At 33.8% G+C, this 18,992-nt stretch overlaps 1 protein-coding gene across 3 annotated transcripts in view; it reads left to right on the forward strand.

The window, feature by feature from the left end:
- nwk (FCH and double SH3 domains nervous wreck) overlaps nt 1-18,992 on the forward strand; it is a 147,383-nt gene that overhangs the window by 114,925 nt on the left and 13,466 nt on the right. For all 3 annotated transcript variants that reach the window (XM_076134628.1, XM_076134629.1, XM_076134630.1), the window contains 5 exons: nt 10,229-10,365; nt 13,103-13,256; nt 14,625-14,852; nt 16,949-17,134; nt 18,193-18,432. In XM_076134628.1, coding sequence (XP_075990743.1) covers nt 10,229-10,365; nt 13,103-13,256; nt 14,625-14,852; nt 16,949-17,134; nt 18,193-18,432 — 945 coding nt within the window. The remainder of the gene's footprint in view (nt 1-10,228; nt 10,366-13,102; nt 13,257-14,624; nt 14,853-16,948; nt 17,135-18,192; nt 18,433-18,992) is intronic.

Consider the following 18,992-nt stretch of genomic DNA (forward strand, 5'->3'; position numbering starts at 1 on the left):
CTTGCCGTCTCTTCTCATAAGCTGTTTTTTAGAAACGGTCAAAGAATACAATCAATGACTATTTTAAATACTTTGTAAAAAGTTTACGAAATTAAGGATATTTTGATTACGAATTATTGAATTTTTTTCTTTGTGCTTAAAAAGTATTATTTAACGTATTAATAGTCTATTGGTTGTTTAAAAATGTGATAATAATTTAGTAAAACATACGAGTAATATGAGTAGTCATTTAAAATATTCAATCAGCCGGAAATTAATAAGACTGCAGGTACGGTAATTCCATGAATTTTCGAAATTAAATATTAAAATTTCATAATTATAAAATTCCATGAATACTTCAGTTTCAGACAGTTTTATATTTCGATATCATATTTTACACTTTTCACACTAAAATTCAATGAAATTATGCAATTATAAAATTTTCCAAATAATTTCACTTCCGTTAATATTTTTTAACTCGAAAATAGATTTCATAATTGCGATATGAGTGTTCCTTGAACGCTTAAAATTATTTCAAAATGGGTATGTGGTAGGTAGTATTTGTGTTTTCCGATTGCTGAAGCAAAGTAACTATATAGAATTTCCTGAATTCCTACATACACCCCCGCTACTGAACTTTCAGAACACAAACTCTAAGGTTTTCAATTATTTCAGCTAATACCACGAAAGCTCAACTAGGTCTGGTAAAACTAGAATATGCGTAATTCCTGGAACATAAACACGTATTAAAAAAGCCCTTCTCTCTTTGAGTTATTATAATAATTGCTGAAATTTATTCGATGCAAACATTTCGACGTAAAAGCGAAGCGGCTTAAGCGCCATATCGGCTTACTCGAGTTCAGCGTAGTTTATTCCCGACTATTTGCGAATTTATTAAGATTAATCGTGGATGTGCGAATATGATGAAATGTTCGCTGATGCTCGCTGCCCTTTGTAAGAGATAAATGGAAACAATTATGTCACGCCGTTATTAAATTTCAATGATTCAATAAATTATGGTAAATTGTGGGAAAATATGAGGGAAATAAACTTAATTGTACTGGCAATTCAGTATTGAAGAATTATTGGTGGAAACGTCTGTAGAGAATATTTTTTTATGACAGGAACGGAATGGTTTTATATTTCTTAAAATTTCATAATAAATCCATAATAAAATATTTTGCTTTCTACTTTAAGTTTTGATTGATTGAAAAAAAAAACTATATCTTTAAGACAATTATCAAGACTGCGTAGCCATAAACAATTGACTCTATTTTTTCAAAATCTCTTCAAAAGATTTACATTTTTGTAGCCGTTTCAAACTCTACGACAAACTAACTGTCTACGCCGTAGCTGTTCTACGACGGCGCTACGCCGAACTTCAACTAGCGCACTACTGCATTAATTTTGTGTAGCCGTGAAATATATAGTAGTCAAAAGTTGTTCAAAGACCTTACTGACAGTTTCATTTGAAGGCTATACTCTACTTTCTTACTTTTCTTCTTTTATTATTAACTTGAAATAAGAAGATTTCTGTATTTTCATTCCATCTGTCAAATCCGTGAATTATATCAGGAACTAGCTGACCCGCGCAACTTCGCTTGCGTCACCTAAGAGAATGGGTCAAAATTTTCCCCGTTTTTGTAACGTTTTTCGTTGCTGCTCATCTCCTAATGACCGTAGCGTGATGTTATATAGCCTATAGCCTTCCTCGATAAATAAGCTATCTAACACTGAAAGAATTTTTCAAATCGAACCAGTAGTTCCCGAGGTTAGCGCGTTCAAACAAACAAACAAACAAACTCTTCAGCTTTATAATATTAGTATAGATGTACATGTTTCGTAGACTACCGATAACTATCGAGTGACGAGCATTTAGTATATAAAATTACGCCTGATATGATGTTATAAATCTCCCCTTCAAAAGTCAATAGCTTAACAATTCTGCAACATAATTGGGAGATTACTGCTACAAATACAGCTACAAAAAAGTACCTCCACATTTCACATACTCGCTCAGACAAACTAAAATATCTGAATATTAACCCCGATAAAGCACTTCAGCTATCTGCAATATTCGCCATTAACGTTCAGCAAAATATTTTAACTATTAAAATACAGTATTCGCATGATTCCTGGTATAATAATATGCTGTAATGTAAAATGCAGGATGATTAAATTGAATTGAAACGAGAGCTTCGATGCCCCGTTAATGAAATTACAATTTGATGCATAAACATTAAATGCCATCATTATAACGGATTATTTTGGTAAAATAATTAATTGCGGTTAACCGCTACTTGTTTATGTACTAGTTGTGTATTATCAAAAGGCAAAACAAATGTGCTCTAATAAATTCTCTATTTCTATTTATTAAACAACATTTTTGAATTTGCTTAAATCTTTTATATCACAAGTACAAGTTTCGCTTCACCGAATAGTTAAAAGCAGTTGTAATTATTTGAAAAAAAGTTAACGGAATTGTTAAACAAGTCGACAGCAACCACGCATAAGGTCGGAACACTATTTTCATCGAAAATCCAATTTTTATACTATCATAATTACGGGTATGAGTTTAATAGATTCCTGAAATCAGAATAGTAAAATTACTTTTAATTAACGAGTTTCATTAACGCATATGGTCGTATATTTCGAAAGTTACCACGCATACGGTAGCATTTCGATATACGACGATATGCGTTACGCTATTGGTTCGTTCTTGACCAATCACAGTCAGTTACCGCGGTCGTATGTCACTGACAGCGCGTGCGATAAAGTATTTTAAGTAAATAAGTAAACAATAAGAACTTTGATGTGATTTATGTTGTAATATATATTATTATTATATATAATCAAAATAAGCAACCTACGATCATCAAGAATTTTTAAATTAGCACTTAATGACAATAATAACATAACCTCCAATGAATCCCGTCGAATCGGTAAGTTTTGGTTGATATTTGATTGTTTAATTATGAAACACTCTAAATGATAACGCAATACAAAGTTGTTAAATTAGATATTTTCTTACGTTTAAGTAGTTCTTTTAATATTTATAATTTTAAGCTAGTCCCACGCATAACGTCGTAACATTATAGTTACGACGTTATGCGTTGTTCATTTCTGAAAGTTAGGGGTCGTAACTAATACTTACCTCTGTATGCGTCGTTATGAAATAACCAAATCTCAGTAACAATAGTCGTATCTAGAACATACGACGTTATGAATCGAACTATATATTAAATAAGACTTTATGACATTATGTATTTGCTAAAATTATGAATAAATTTAATATTTTGAACCATTTTTATTTGCTGTAGTGATTATTGAATTGTTATTATTATTTTTTAGAACCTGTTTAAGGTGAATCCGGTCATAATTGGAATTTGTACAAGTCAATAGTCGACATATCGCTAACAAGGAACGGTAATTGTAATGATGCCAGGAAAAGTTCTCAAGAGGTACTATTGGCATTAAATGATTTACATAATACTCGCTCAGTTCAAGATGTAATACAACCCAACTAGCACACAAGCTGCTTATACAGTCGTTATACAGCCTGATAGTTACATAAGAGTCATTCAAATGCTGTACAATTTTCTATAAATTGTATGGTAGCTATTTAAAAAACCCTTTAACAGCTAAGCGGGACAGTAGCCGTTTAGTAGGAACCAGATGACTTATAGTGATATATGAGTATGTAACATGCGTCGCTAGACAGCCTAGGGAAGTATAATAGAGTTAATGGAGTCTTCTATAACACCGTTAAATGTATAAGGGTACTTTAGGAGATAAAGGAGTTTAAACGGAGTTATGCGTTGCTTCTATAGCGCTCAAGAGCGTAACTAAGCTTTTTGTAATGCCCTAGGTTATATAACAGATTTTTTCAGGGTTCAATACACTAGGTATTACTCATTTATAAAAGAGTTGCGTAGGTCTTTAATAGCGCCTTGAGCGTTATATCAGATATTTATATGGCTTTTGTACGGCAAATAAATGTAGAAGGTATCATTCGAAACATTTTTACAGCCATGGGGATTACAGAATTATGTTAAAGCACCAAAAAAGCACACAACAAAGCGTTTTAATAGCATGAACTATCGTTCTTGTAACTATACATCTATAACCGAGTAATATACCTTTATAATAGAGCTCAAAGTTATTATATTTAATATTTACATTAGGTGAAGTGGTGGTTCAGTCTGTCAACTGTTTTCAAAGAATCATACTATGAATTGACTATCAAACTATTTTAAAATCAACGACTGACCCCTAAAATTACAAGTAAAACGCTAGGATGCGACCAAAACAGTTTTATTGAAGCACTCCTATGCCACAACTGCAAAACCTTGAAGTCTACAACAGCAAACACTAGAGCCTTTGTACAGCTTAAGCCGCTAGAGCAGATGTAACCAACTCTGAGTGCTGCTTGATCGAGACGCCATTACAGCATTTGGTAAACATATCTTTTGAGGTTATAACGATCTTTAGAAGATCATATAAATCTATACCCTGGTAACGTTAACATAATTTAAATTTTTTGAATTTTCATTGTAAAGCACTGAGTGCAAATAAAGCTGAAGGCATAATTTTGACTGATTATTCGATAAGTCCAAACTAAATAATAATTAAAGACTGATTATATTTTAAGCAAAACTGTTATTTTTATGTTAGTGGAAAATTGCTTAAAGTTGTCGTCCAAAAAATATTTTTATCTTTTATAACCATGATACGAGTGATTTATTGTCTGATATAATATAATAATACTTAGGATTCCTTTGACTGTTTATTTTATTCAATGTTAAAGTTATCTACCTCAAATTATAACTCAGGTCTAAAACTTAATATTATGACTTACCCTCAAATTTCGGTTGGTAGTTGTGAATTAATAATAAAGTTGATTTGAAACAATAAAAAAATGATTTTTTTAATATGTTTAAGTACCACGACTAAAGTCGTAAAAATTTGCATCTTTCCGGTATGTAAATTTCTAGCCACGCATAAGGTAGTAACCCGACGTAACTTGAAGGTAAGACAACTTTGGTCTACGCATATCGTCGTAACTCGTCGTAACTCTATAATATAATACTTGCATCCCTACGCATATAGTCGTAAGTATATAATTTCAGTATTTTTACATTAATTACAATTCATTTTCTATCAATGCTGTTTGTATAAAGATGATATGTAGGTACCACTAATTATAAGCGTCATTATAATGAAAATTTCTTTCACTTTTTTAAAATATGACAAAAGTAAACTTTAAACGCCCGTACTGTAAACTTGCCTTATTTTGTATACGACCTTATGCGTAGTTGCTGTCGAGATAGTCATATCAAAAATTTTCGATAAATAACTTTTACGATTTATAAATTTGCCTAAATCTTTTACATCAAGTACATTTTCACTTCTTTCATCAAGTACAGTTTCACTTCGCTGAACGCTTGAAAGGAGTTGCAATTATCTGACATAAAAAATAACAGATTATTAATTGATAGACAAAGGGGCAATATTGACGACCAGCAAAAAAGTAAAGTTGCTTAAAAATTGTCCAGACACTCACTTAAATCTATCTAGCAGCACTAAAGTCAGGTATATCAAGAGCCTTCAGAAGGCTTGAACAAATTGACAGCGGCTACTAATTACTTGTAAGATAAGAAAATGCCACGAGTCGAGTCACATATACCTTCTAAACTTTCGCCTTGCATAGTAATGTTGAAAATCTAAGTTTCACTTTACCATTTCGTGCCATAGAAAAATATTAACTTAATGTACTATTAGTGTTTTTTCAATTAAAATAACTATACGTTTCAAAGATCTCAATAAATACTGCGGTTTTTAATCGGTTAAATACTTACGTTACTTACTTTTCATTTCCACAATGAACCTTGTAATCTAAAACACAACACAAACACAAACTGGGAATACATTTGCCTTGGTCAATTTTATATCTCAAAATTTTAAATAGACACTCATATTTTTTATCAAAAAATAATATTCTAACTTCTTTTTAAAGATGGAAAGATTAGATTAGATTATGATAAGATTTATATCACATAAACTAAATTTAAGCTTATTAAATCCAATATAGCAAAGGCAAATCAAGGATTCTGAAAAACAAACAAATAAAACACAGAAATTCTACATAATATTTATTGAGTGTCACAAGTGGTACCTACGCTACGATGTACGCCTAACGACAGGTCGTGAAACTACAAGTGCACTGTCCTTGATATCAGCATCACATCACATTTGCCACCTCCAAAACACACAGCTTCATGTTTCATCATCATTTGAAGATTCGCACGTGAAAATGGTCCAAAAGGCTCTTCGACAAAAACTCCCAATTGACGTCAAACACCGTATTATCTTATTATACTGCTCCTTCCGCAACTTAGTTAAATCTGGCGTTATTAATTTCTTCTCACTCGTATCCTCCATAATTATTATTGACCACTGATATCGCTTTAGAATCTCGAAATTACATAATAAATTTGCATTTGCACTTGCAACTAGTCTTACGAACGATGAAAGTGAAACTTTTCTTGACAATCTCATAACCGTCTTGTACGAGCACGGTGTATTTGTAAATCATGTTGTAGAAAGGGTGTGTCATTGTTGCAACCGCTTCGAAGGTTCCGCGTCAAATGCGGCCCGAGTCAATGGCATCATAGAAGACACGACTCTACGAGTAGATGTCCATGTGACGGTTTCACACGACATTTGTATTGAACTAGCCGATCCTCGCGGCTTTACTCGCGTACAATTTTTCATTTCCTATTTCTGTCACTTTGTTTTTGAACAATCGATTTGTATGTTTGTTGATTGCTCTTGAACGATAATTAACGTAAATTTTGGTTTAATCGGGACTTTTAATAGACAAACAAATCCTTTTTATTATTGCTTTTTTGCTGTAATTTGAGGTAAAAAGGAAATCCATACGTGTCGGTCATATAGTATGACGTTCTTCAGAATATTAAATTCTCAAGTCACCGTTTAGCGATTGAAGTAAATTGCTGTGTTTTGTACGACATACGTTTATAAAATTGGTATCTACTCTATGATATTCGCGGGGCAATTGGACCGCCATCTTTGATTATTTCCTTTTTAAAGCACTTTGATTATAGGACATCGAATTCTTTTTAAAGACAATTGAAATTTCTATCGTTATCATTTGGTAAAAAATATTTTTGGAGGTTATTTTTCAAGACTTATCATTTTCTTTAAATATTCTTGAACACAAATATTACAAGTGTGCACATATTGAAAGTTTCTCGCCATGTAATAAACCTCGGGAGATATCTTCCCGGAACCGGGATTTTCTATCTATGTATATCTATGTTCCGTGCGAGAACGAACGGATATATACATAAAGTATCTTTACTAATATACCTTATACAAAATAAATTTTGTAAGATATTTATAGGAGATAATAATATCTCAAATAACGAATCAATATCTTTCGCTATAAGCTTCAAGCAACCCACCACTTTATTATCGAGAAATAATTTTCCATTCAAGGACAAATGTCTGGAGTAGTGGGCACAACACCTACATACTAATTTTAATTATAGACTAATAATACTTCGGACTTATTAGAAAACTTTCTAAAACCACGCCTTAAAATAAAGCCTTATTAAAGTTTCAGAGTTACGTTATGTTTCAAACACTGCGCGCCCTTACCGCTTTGTATGAAACAAATCGCTTTGCACTCATTATGAGTTTCTAACTATTAAGTATTGGGAAAATTGGTATAATCGTGGCAATTGGTGTGTTATTAAGTGTCTAACTAGCAGGCGAGGACGTTTAAAACGTATTTATAATTCAGACTCACGATTAGATGTTTTCAACACGGCAATGTATGGAGCGTAATTTTTATAAATTGTTTCGAAATAGTACCGTGTGAGTATTTTGTAGTTTGATGGTTGTATATATAGAAACAATTTCTATGTATGTAAATAAAGATTAATAGGAATGTGGACTATTACTTACTTTTTAAAGTTGGACTTTTTTGTTTTGTTCAATTTAATAATTACGTAGATTAGAAAGTGACGTCATCGTAGTATATGACGTTTAGTAGCAGCGTATGACGTCATTAGCTCCCTTCCATTTAAAGCATTTTATCTAAATTACCATTTAGGCCATTTCATGGAAACTAGGAATTACATACATTAACTATTTTTAATTTGTCTATCCGTCAAGAGCAAGAGCGAAGCAAAAAATGAGCCAGGGGTATGCCTTATTTTTTGCTGCAGCAATGTTTTATTAAAATAATTCTGCAACAATAGTTTCATCTAAGGCTTAATAAATAAACCTGTTAATTTCCTCCAAACTTAAACAATCTACACAAAAGTTTACTACAAACTAATACATAACAAGTCAGTTTCAACTTTACTATTGTATGACTACATCTCTTGTAGCCACCGGACGCCCGGGTGACTGTACTGTCGCCAAGACATCAACTTGGCTAGCTTTATACTGGCTTTTATATGTCTTCCGATACATAGAAACTTTAACTATTCAGCGGTCATTCATCTTTACAACATTTAGACAGTTTACTAGTTTTTAAATAGGGTCTTATAATTTCATCAGCGAGTTAAGCAACTTTTACCGAGGACAATCCGTGGATGTTTTAGTGCTCACCGTGTTTCAAAAGGCTGAAAAGTCGCCACGTTTTGTTGCGGATTCAGTTAACAGTCGTTAATTTACGTCAGGTTGCTTATTTGGTTTGAAACTGGGGTGACCATTAACCAACGACACTATATCTATAATTCTATACATACAAATGTTATAAGTGCGAAAATTTCTTTATGACTCAATCACATCTAAAACTATACGTCTATTCGATACACAGATTATTTATAACCTGGACAAATAGGATACTTTTTATTCCGGGAAATATTTTCATGCGCAGAAATTCGCGGGAGAAAGCTAGTACATATATCATAAGCAAATAACTTATTTTTTCCTTTCAAATGATTTATAGTTAAATTCTCTCTACATCTGTTTTCGAGTAACTATGACCCGATATTCTCGAAACAGATTTAATCAGTTTTCAATCATCTTCTGTATAGGCTTTAGACTCAATCTACATATTCAGTGTTTCTATAATGTCTGCCAGATTCCAATCTAGTTCCAATAGGTTTGGGAATCGAATTAACGACGTACCTATATACATTTCATGGTAACATATGGTCATCTTGGACTGTAATCACTGTTCGATGATTGGCTGACAGATGTCCTCATGTTTGTTGATTAACATCCGGCATAATTTCCGATAGTTTGAGGCTAAGTATTAAGCCTCAGATAGAAGGGGGATTACGAAACACTATCCAGCTAGTTATAGCAATTTCGGAAAAAAATTTAAAATTTCAAAAACACTATCAAATTGCAGAGTAGTAATCGAGTCGTCATAAGGACACGATCGAGTCGTTATCGAAAAGTGATCGAGTCTACATCAACAATTTACAAAATTATCGATACAAACTCGACACGATAGTATTAAATGTTTTTAATCAAGTTATAGAACTACAGAGTTGAGATGAAACTGAAAGCGCATTTACTTGTTGTACGTAACGTGACTCTCACTTTCACTGAAGTTTTGTTTCACTTCTAGTTAAGACTTAGATGCTCTTGAGAGTTCAAATGTGAAAGCAGATGCTTTTAAAATTATAGTAACTATATTAATTTTCAAACTTTGAAAGTTTTTACGTGTTGTTTTAGCAATATTAAAGGTTGCAGTCCCGACTTAGTTGTTGTAAAAACTCATAACAAACTGTTGACAGTCGCGTTCAACAATAATTTGCAACACTTTTATTGCATACTCTATAGCTACTCCAACTGTCTACAATATCTAATTGCAGTCTTATAAAAGAAAGAGCGTTTGACAATTGAAACTATTCAAGAAATAAAAGTTCGTTTGATACTCAATACCCAATTTATTTAGTATAAGGAAATGTCGATAATGACTCGATACAGAGATTGAAAGTCGCTAATTTTTAAATGATAATGGTGATTCTGATTAAATAATTTTAATATTACATAAGATGAAAGTATCTCCAAACTGGGGTGTTATTTACATAATAACACTGCTGTTTTAATTTTATATTTGTATACCTTAACTCAGAAACGAAGAAACTTTACTTTAAATAATAATAATAGCTATGAAATCCTACAAACTGTGTTTTATTCGAATTCACATAGTAATCAATAGTAATTCTTTATGACTAACTCCATGTTTCCTGTCCAGTGCACGGATTCCCTGGCCCAAGCCCACAAGGAGCTGCAACTGACCGTGGTGGACGTAGACAAGACCAAGAAGCTGTACTTCGATGAGGAGCACACCGCTCATGACGTCCGCGACAAGGCTAAGGACATTGAGGAGAAGTAAGTACACGAAGAACCGGTGTAACACATGTTTTAAAAGGGAGATATGTTCTAGTACAACTAATAATTACTACTAGTAATTACCATCAGTAGAGTATTTACTAGTACCTAGTAGTAAATTATCTGCATCTGTCATCTGTGTGATAGTAGGTACGACTGATGATCACGTAGTCTCGGGTTCGATTTCCGAGTCTTGCTCGATAGTAGCCAGTTGACTTATTTTATATTAAAGATTTACGTTTTTCTTGGATACCTAGTTAGTAAGACATCAATTATGTACAATCGAAAGAAACAATTTAGTAAATACAATGAAAACGAAACTCGATATCTTTAAACAAATAAAAGAGTTTTCTCTTCAATTAGAACATGATATTATTGACAATTAATAACAATTTTAAAAAGAAATATCTTATAAACAACATCAAATAGATTTCTAATAAATCGAGAAATATATCAAAACAATAATAAACTAAAGAGAATAATAGAATTGTTATTTGTAAAAGATATCATTTTACATTTTCATTATCTGTTAGACTCTTTCTATTTTTATTAAAGTCCGTATAAATGTTTGTGCAAAGGAGATATGCTTGTTCATAACATATCTACTGAAACAGATCTTTCTTAGTAATATTATGACGTATGTTTTATAAAAAGCGGAATACGAGTTGTTTCTGGTTTCATACCTGTAGAAATATTGTCACACACACGAATACTCTTGTTTAATTTTATTGTCTTTTTGGTTGTTTGTTTCCGTTTTAAGATTGTTTCGGTTTTTAAATTCTATTCTTTGTTTCTTTTTGTTTTCATAATATTACTAGTCGTGCGCCCTGACGTGCGACCCTTACATCGTATGTGCGTCGCTCAAACCTTCCTCGAAAATTACTCTGGTGAAAACAGCACGAAAATCCGTCCAGAAAAAATATTTAGCTTTGATTCAAACAAACATGCTGGGCAGGGGACTTTATCATAGTAGTAGTGATTATAAGTATCACTTATTTTGGTTGTTTATTAAGTTGCTTGGCTTAAAAGTAATCATCCAAAATGATACAATGCCCTACATCTTCTACGATGAATTTTCCAAATTTTCTCTTTACATTACAGCTCGCTTTGCTACATTATTGTTACAAAATGTAGTGCAATATTTCATGCTCTTAGTCACAAAGATGTCGGCTAAAGCTGTTACTTGTCCGTTAGTTTCAGCATTTTAAATATAAAGAAATGTAGAAAGACTGACTTCTTAGAAATCTTCAAGTATATTTAAATTCTGTATTCTTCACTGCCATTGTGTAGTACGGTATATACGGGGTTATTTGTAAAATACTAGCAACTCAAAGATAGCTAATATCATAAGCGACAACCTTTGTTTTGCGAGTTTTCATATTTTCAAAAATGAATACTAAATTAAGTGCCAGTTTGAACGTTTTTAACTATTTGCGCATCGCTTAGATTGTAGTGTACAATACGACTAATCCAAACGTCTTGATTTTGTTTGTCAAGTTAAATCTCGACTCGGGCGTTTTGAATTTTTACTAGAATATTCTCAATAGTAGCCTAGAATTTAGTACCTTCTCTGGTACATGACAAAATGTTCGCCCCTTATTTTATGCGAGTAATGTTTTATTACGTTACTTCCTATACCTTCGTATATAACTCAGAGTATGTACAAATTCGCAGTACATCCTGCTCAAACTGGTCGCGTTATATCGATTCCTATAGATGACCTTACCACTGCGCCGCTCCATTTGGAGTATCGCCAAAATGTCCAAAAATTCATCCAGATAGTATGTACAGTCTCCTCTTATTTGGGGCAAACGAAGCCTGGTTATAAACCATAAGTAACATGATTACTTACCCTGTTGCTATACCGAAATGGTCTTTTTGATTAAGGCTGACAAAATACTTGTTTTGACTATTGAGCTATTGAAAAATTGTCGCTTACGTCTTGAAGACGCGAACTGTAGGTTCGCCTTTTGGTAGATCGAAGTATGACATACAAAAGAGCGTAAGAGAAATTTTGCCGTAATACGCAATGTCCGCATTATTTACCGTTCCACCGTCTTGTCTACGTTTAGTCTTAGCTAACATTATTTATGAAGTATTTCCAAAGAGGAGACGAATCACACGTTATTATTCCTGTTTACAAAAATATTTGATATCTCGGAGATGTCTTGAAAAAAGGTCAGCTGCGTGGTACTCGTAACCAGCGATCCTGTATGACTATATCTTATGTGTGTGTAGGATGTGCATGAGGCAAGGGAAGTTTGTAAGAATTGTACCAAGTGACGTTTTTTGGTCTCTGCCTACCCCTATGGGAAAAGGTGTGATATTATGTATGTACAAAAATACTTTTTGTTGTATTTTGTACAGAGTTACCAACCTCTAATCACCGACTCCTTAAAAACTAATCATTTTTAAGGATTGAGCAAACGAGGGACAATAACAGAAAAATATTTTTTGCCCTAGACCTTAACCGAAAATAGGAAGGCTTAAAGAATATTTTTCGACATTCATATTATTTTTTTTTCTTTTTTTGTTTAATTATAATTTATTTTATACATCAGTTCATGGTTCGATTCCCACTCAGAACAATTATTTGTGCGATCCACAAATTATTGTTTCGAATCTGGTTGGACGTTGTTTGTATGTTTGTAAAACTCCGCGACAAAAAGTGATTCTTAGTGCGGGAAATGTCCAATAAAAAAAATTAACCCAGTTAATTTGAATCGTTTTGTCATAGGTTGAAGAAAAAGAAGGGTTCCTTCTTCCAATCGATCACTTCGCTGCAGAAGAACAGCGCCAAGGTGTCCTCGCGTCGCGACCAGCTCGAGGAGAAGTCGACTGGAGCTAGGAACGACTACCTCCTCAGCATTGCTGCTGCTAACGCCCACCAGGTAAAGACAACGCAATATTTACCAACGTTTTTTTAAATGCCTTAAAAAATTTAGTTTATTGATTACTTGTATCTAAAGGCATGTATATAATTGCTGGTTTTGATTCACTGATCGAGCATAGTGCTATTGAGTTTCTTCTAATTTCTTTTAGAAAAATCTCTTTAGCCTTAGTTTCTGCTTTAAACTGCTTTAATTTTAGGAAAACCTCCTTCAGCATTTCCTTATATTGATACATGATAAAAGGAACGGGAAACAGGAGGGAGAGCAAACAGTGCAACCTATTACGTCTTACTTGTAGCTTAGTAATACGCCCTGACTGGACTGACATTCATGTGAAGTTCGTCGACCTCCGTGGCGTAATGGTGGTTGTCTGCTATTGCCGCGGTTGTTGTGAACTTCATCCATATCAATGTTTTCATTCATACTCTCAGGTTTTAACATGTCTCTCCTAAAATCCTGCTCCCTAATCCTATTCTTTCATCCCCCTCATCTCCAAAAGACATCCCTTTAAACATAAAACCCAACATTTTTGTAACCAATAAAAAATTTAGGTAATTGTAGTACGTCTACTTTCTATAATATTTCGGTGCCTCTAGTGAAAAAGGGTATAAGACCCATTTTGTCGAAAATGAGTTAAGTATACCAGCGTGTTAAGAAAAAAAAAATCTATCAATTGGTGAAAACCGATATAGTTTATCTTCAAAAACGAATTAGCAATGTGCAAAAGAAACACCTTACACAAAAAATACTGCAAAAGTGAGATATAAGTGCTCTCAAATTTTAAAACTCATCGAAAGATCGGAGTTTTATATCCTTTTTCACTACAGGCACAGATTAAAAAGCCCTGCTGCGATTTATGTCATTACATACAATAGTAATAGTCACGCAAACAGGAGGGAGAGTAAAAGGACGGTATCTGAGTGTGTTACACTAAGCTTGGTGATACGCTACAAAACAGTCCGACATTCGAAATAAACCTACGATGTCCGTGGCGTAGTGGTTATCACGACACCGCGGATGTTGCAGTGTTCATTTCAATCAAATTTTGATCTGTGTGGTTTATATATTTAATATCTGAGATGCGATTTTCTAAACTTTTACTATTGGGAGTTAAAATGTACTTGAAAAAATTGTACCTGAATAATCAGGTAGATCAGTTCTTTAAACAGGAGTGCTAGTCAATAGTGATAGGAAATCGCGTCTCTAGTTGTATATTCTTGCTTGTTGTTTGCATGTTTGTTGAAGCTAATACAGTAACTAAGAGTTGATTTTTTTTTTATTTCCCACTAAGTGGAAGGATCTTTTTTTAAACGAATGGGGCCAACCAGACTTAAAAAGACAGATATTAACGTATCTCCCGTTCTCCAGAACCGTTACTTCCTGGTAGAACTGCAGACCTGCATGCAGTCCATGGAGTCGGCAGTCTATGAGAAGGTGTCTGAGTTCCTCACCCTCATGGGTCGTACGGAGCTGCTCACTTGCTCCGCAACTCAACACTCGTTCGGCAAGATCCGCGACCAGGCGCAGCAGTTGACCAGGGAATATAACCTGCAATGCCTGTACCTGTATTATCCGGTACTGAAGCAGCACATCCAGGTAAGAGACGCTCCGATTTGTTGCAGGAAGATAGGCTTTAGGTGCATGGGAATAGGGAATACATTGCAGGGCAAGCTTGTCTATGAATAAGTCTTGCTTAAATATTTTCAGTGATAGAAATGCGATAGGAATTTGTGATGGCAGAGGTTTCAAATACTTCTGTTTCATGATTTTGAGATCGTTTTCAGTGCTGTATTAAGTTGCTCTAAATTGTGAAAAAATTGAATCATAGTAATGATCTCACCACGTATGATGAAAGTGTTGAGTCGGTTTTAGCTTTGCTGCAAGAAGCTTTTATAGGCTAGGCCCATTGCATGTGGTTTAAATAAGGCTTCTAAATTCAATATTTCTGAAATTACTTGATAGAGCACTGAAAATGGAGTCTTAAAAACTCTCATGTTCATCTTTGCAGTGATATACCGTGAATTTGTAATCGTTCTAGAGGCGAATGAAAATTAAATCAAAACTAGTACGACCAAATCATAAGAATATAAAAAAATCATGACTATTTCTTGCCGACTCTTTACGAGTGCTTTTGTGCTTAAGTGTCGATGATAGATCTAGTAACTACAGATCGTTTTTAAACAGTTTTGTGCCAATGTTTAAAATGTAAAATATTTTTTTTTTATTTACATTGCAACAATTACAGAACGATTATAAATTCTTTGTATATTATATTAGTAGTCAATATCGGTGCAATCTGCTTGTCGACACTAACACATGGTGTCGACAACGGGCGATGACACCAAGAGCAAACGCATGCCCAGGACAGTAATTCGTTACATATAACGAAATTATAGAAAATGCGTGCAACATACATTATTTTAAGAAATCTATTCTCTTCATTTTCATTACTTTCATTTCATATACACTGCTTCGTATTGAAGCCGTGTGTTTTTCATCATCTACGTCTAAATGGTAATGTATGCGATGCGCGTTTACAGGTTAAATTACAAACTGTAGGAAATAATATCTTGTAGAACAATAGAAAATTGATAGAAATAGAAAGAAGTAGTTATTTAGCAAGGTACCTGGTAGATGTATGCAGTAGCGCGACGGATTAGCGACCGTTTGACATTTCAAATGATATGAAGAAAATAGTTTAACACAGTTTAAGTTTTTCATACAAAATTTGTCAATAACAGGTAGTCGATAGTTGATAGAAGAAGGAAATCGCACCTCAGTATTAATTTCTGTTAGACAGACGATAAAAAAACTTACTTAACTAAATCTTTGAACAGAGATATAGCAAAAAGCGCGAAAGAATCACAAACTTGCAAAACCACGGAATAGAAAAAGAAGCTTTGTGTTATGTGAACAAAATTACAAGCTGCAGTAAATAAAACAATTAATGACTAATATAAGTTTGTGTTTATACACAATGTAAGGTATAGTGCGAACTCTAAGGGCCGCCACAATCAGACACAATTACGATAATAAGTACTAATAGGCCTTTGATGAAGCCTTCGTTATGCGACAATTCGCTTGTTTGTTTTGCAAATTAAGTTATAAATATTCCGTACATTAAAATAGTTATTTAAATGTCTGTATGTCCATTTTTCGAACACGAATATTTTAATGGTAAATGATATGACTGGCCAGTAAAACATGGAGCAAAATTGTATACAGTCACTACTATCGAGTATCGAGTTGTTTGATATTTAAAATAAGTATAATAACTATGTCATTTTCGTCGATAGCTAGCCGTTTGTCGATAATTAACAGATATTTAAGTATAGTTATAGAACATAGGCTTCTGTGGTTTTGGTAACTACATTTTTATGAGTAATTTTTTACTGGGGTTAAAAGTATTTGGGTTAATTATTTAGTAACTTTTTTCCGAAAATTAATCGTAGCGATAGTATTTTCGGACGTTTAGTCTTGAGTTTTTGGTCTCGACCCTAGCAAAGTACCTATAGATACGTTTAGTTAAAAAGAAATAAATAGAACTGTAATAGCATCTAATATGGTATGATGGTGGATAAAAAGGTCTTTATTTAGCTATTTAATAGATCTAAAAGTAAATATTAGAGTAGTGGTATCACCATATTAGGAAATATTATAGACCAAATATAACTTATTCTTTCTCTGCTTAGTACGAGTTCGAGGCTTGCGACAACGATCCTATTGACACCGTGACCATCGAGCACGAGTCTGTGGCCCAGACCCTAGCCGGAGAGGCCCGCCGCTGGGCCACACGCGTCGTTCGCGAGACGGCCCTGGCCCGGGACGCCACCCGCAAGATGCATCTCTACCAAGCCATGCGCGATGCTGGCCAGAAGGTAAGAACAATTTTTTTACAGTTTTTTTTTAATTCCGTATCTGGAATTTTTTTTTTTTTTAGGCACGGAATTTATTTAACATTAAATTCTAATCGAGATTCTAATTTTGTTACTGGTCATGTTAAAATATTTTCGATCGCTTTCGCTCAACCTGTTTCGATGGCATATTGATTGTGAATTTAAAGAACAAGGTTTTCTAAGTAGAGCAAGGTGCTCATTTCGTGCCCCGCAAATGATAATTAAATATCTTTAATAAAAATGTCCGAAATATGTAATTACGCAAACGTTTTAGTTTATTACAAGATCGAAAACACAAGTAATAATTTTCTCAAAAACTTTTTCCTTAACAAAAAATTCTAAATAATATTTCATGCCTTCTAAAACAAATGTCACTGTAATGACGTATGTAAAATTCAATTGGTCGTATTTCCGATGATTCCCACGTGCAAGTTGTATGTCTGCGTCGTGCTTCGAGGTCACTGATATCGTATTCATAATGCTATGTCCAGGACTGGTCTTGAAACTGCAGTCAATATCACTACGCGAGCCGCGCCACACATCACATACTCACTCACACCCACTTTTACTGAACGCTCGTTTTACACTTTCGTTCAGCTTTCAAAGAGATTTGTTTCTTCGCAATGGGAATACAACTGTCATATTTATGTCGTTATTGCAGGAAGCTGGTGAGCTTCTTGTCGGTGATTTTACAGTTTTTAATTCCAATTTGAGAAGATTTTCGACGCTTTTAAAAGTTTCGAGCGTTCATTAATCGGTTACTAAATAATAAAGTTTCTTGTATTTTTACTTTGAGGATGCAACTAAACGAAAAAATTATAATATTGATTAAAATAAATATTTTAAAACATCTTCAAATATTTCGTTCTAAATATAAACCCCGTTTTCATCACTTAAAAATTTAATCAAAACAACGTCAACAAAGTACACCTATTTAATCTTATTTTCATATCTTAAACCGATAAAAATTTCGCGAATTTTCCAATAATTATAATCGAAGAACACAGAACAAAATTCTAACCTCAATTATTTCCCCCTAGGTGGACCCAAGCGACCCTAACGGTCCCGAACTGGAGGTGCGCCTAGACGACCTGCGCTCCAGCATCCGCCGCAGCGAGACGTCGAAGGCGAAGTACGAGTCTCGTCTGGAATGCCTGCGCATCAGCGGGGCTCCGGTAGACGAGTGGCTGAAGGAGATAGACCTGCTGGCAGTGCAAGACACCTCTCTGCCACGTAGTAGCAGCCTGCTCAGTGTCCGCACTGACGCCTCGGGAGCTGCCGTAAGTAGTATATTGATGATGTGTTTTGTAACGTCTCGCGTTGTGAAAATTGTGTTTTTAGAATTGGTTTTGATAGTTTTTTTTTTTGGTGTTTTGCTTCGCGTGTAGTTTTGTTTGAGTTTAATATGACCAAGTGTTCAATTGTTTACGCGAATGTAGGTACTTATACAAAATTATTTTAACTATTAAACAGACAGTTACGTTTCTGGTAAATTATAATTTAAAGTAATTGGTAATTTTATGATTTAGTTTGATAGCTTTGAAAAATAATTCCAGTAACGATTTCCTAAATACATATTTTAGGTCTATTTCTAGTGACACTACGCAGTTGTTGGTTAATTTATTGTGCGCAATGCAAATATGTGGTAATATACATAAAAAATAAATAATACGGTCGAATTAAAAACATCCTCCTATTAGTGTCGGTTAAAAACTTTCATCGTGTTGAAAAAAAAGGGGCCAACTTAGCGTATAAAGTTTGAAGGCTTATCGAGAAAACTTTGGCATGAAATTACGTAGTTTTATTAAACTGCAGTTTTAACAAAAGTGTTCAATTAGTT

The sequence above is a fragment of the Anticarsia gemmatalis genome, chromosome Z, assembly GCF_050436995.1.
Source record: "Anticarsia gemmatalis isolate Benzon Research Colony breed Stoneville strain chromosome Z, ilAntGemm2 primary, whole genome shotgun sequence".
Lineage (NCBI taxonomy): Eukaryota > Metazoa > Arthropoda > Insecta > Lepidoptera > Erebidae > Anticarsia > Anticarsia gemmatalis.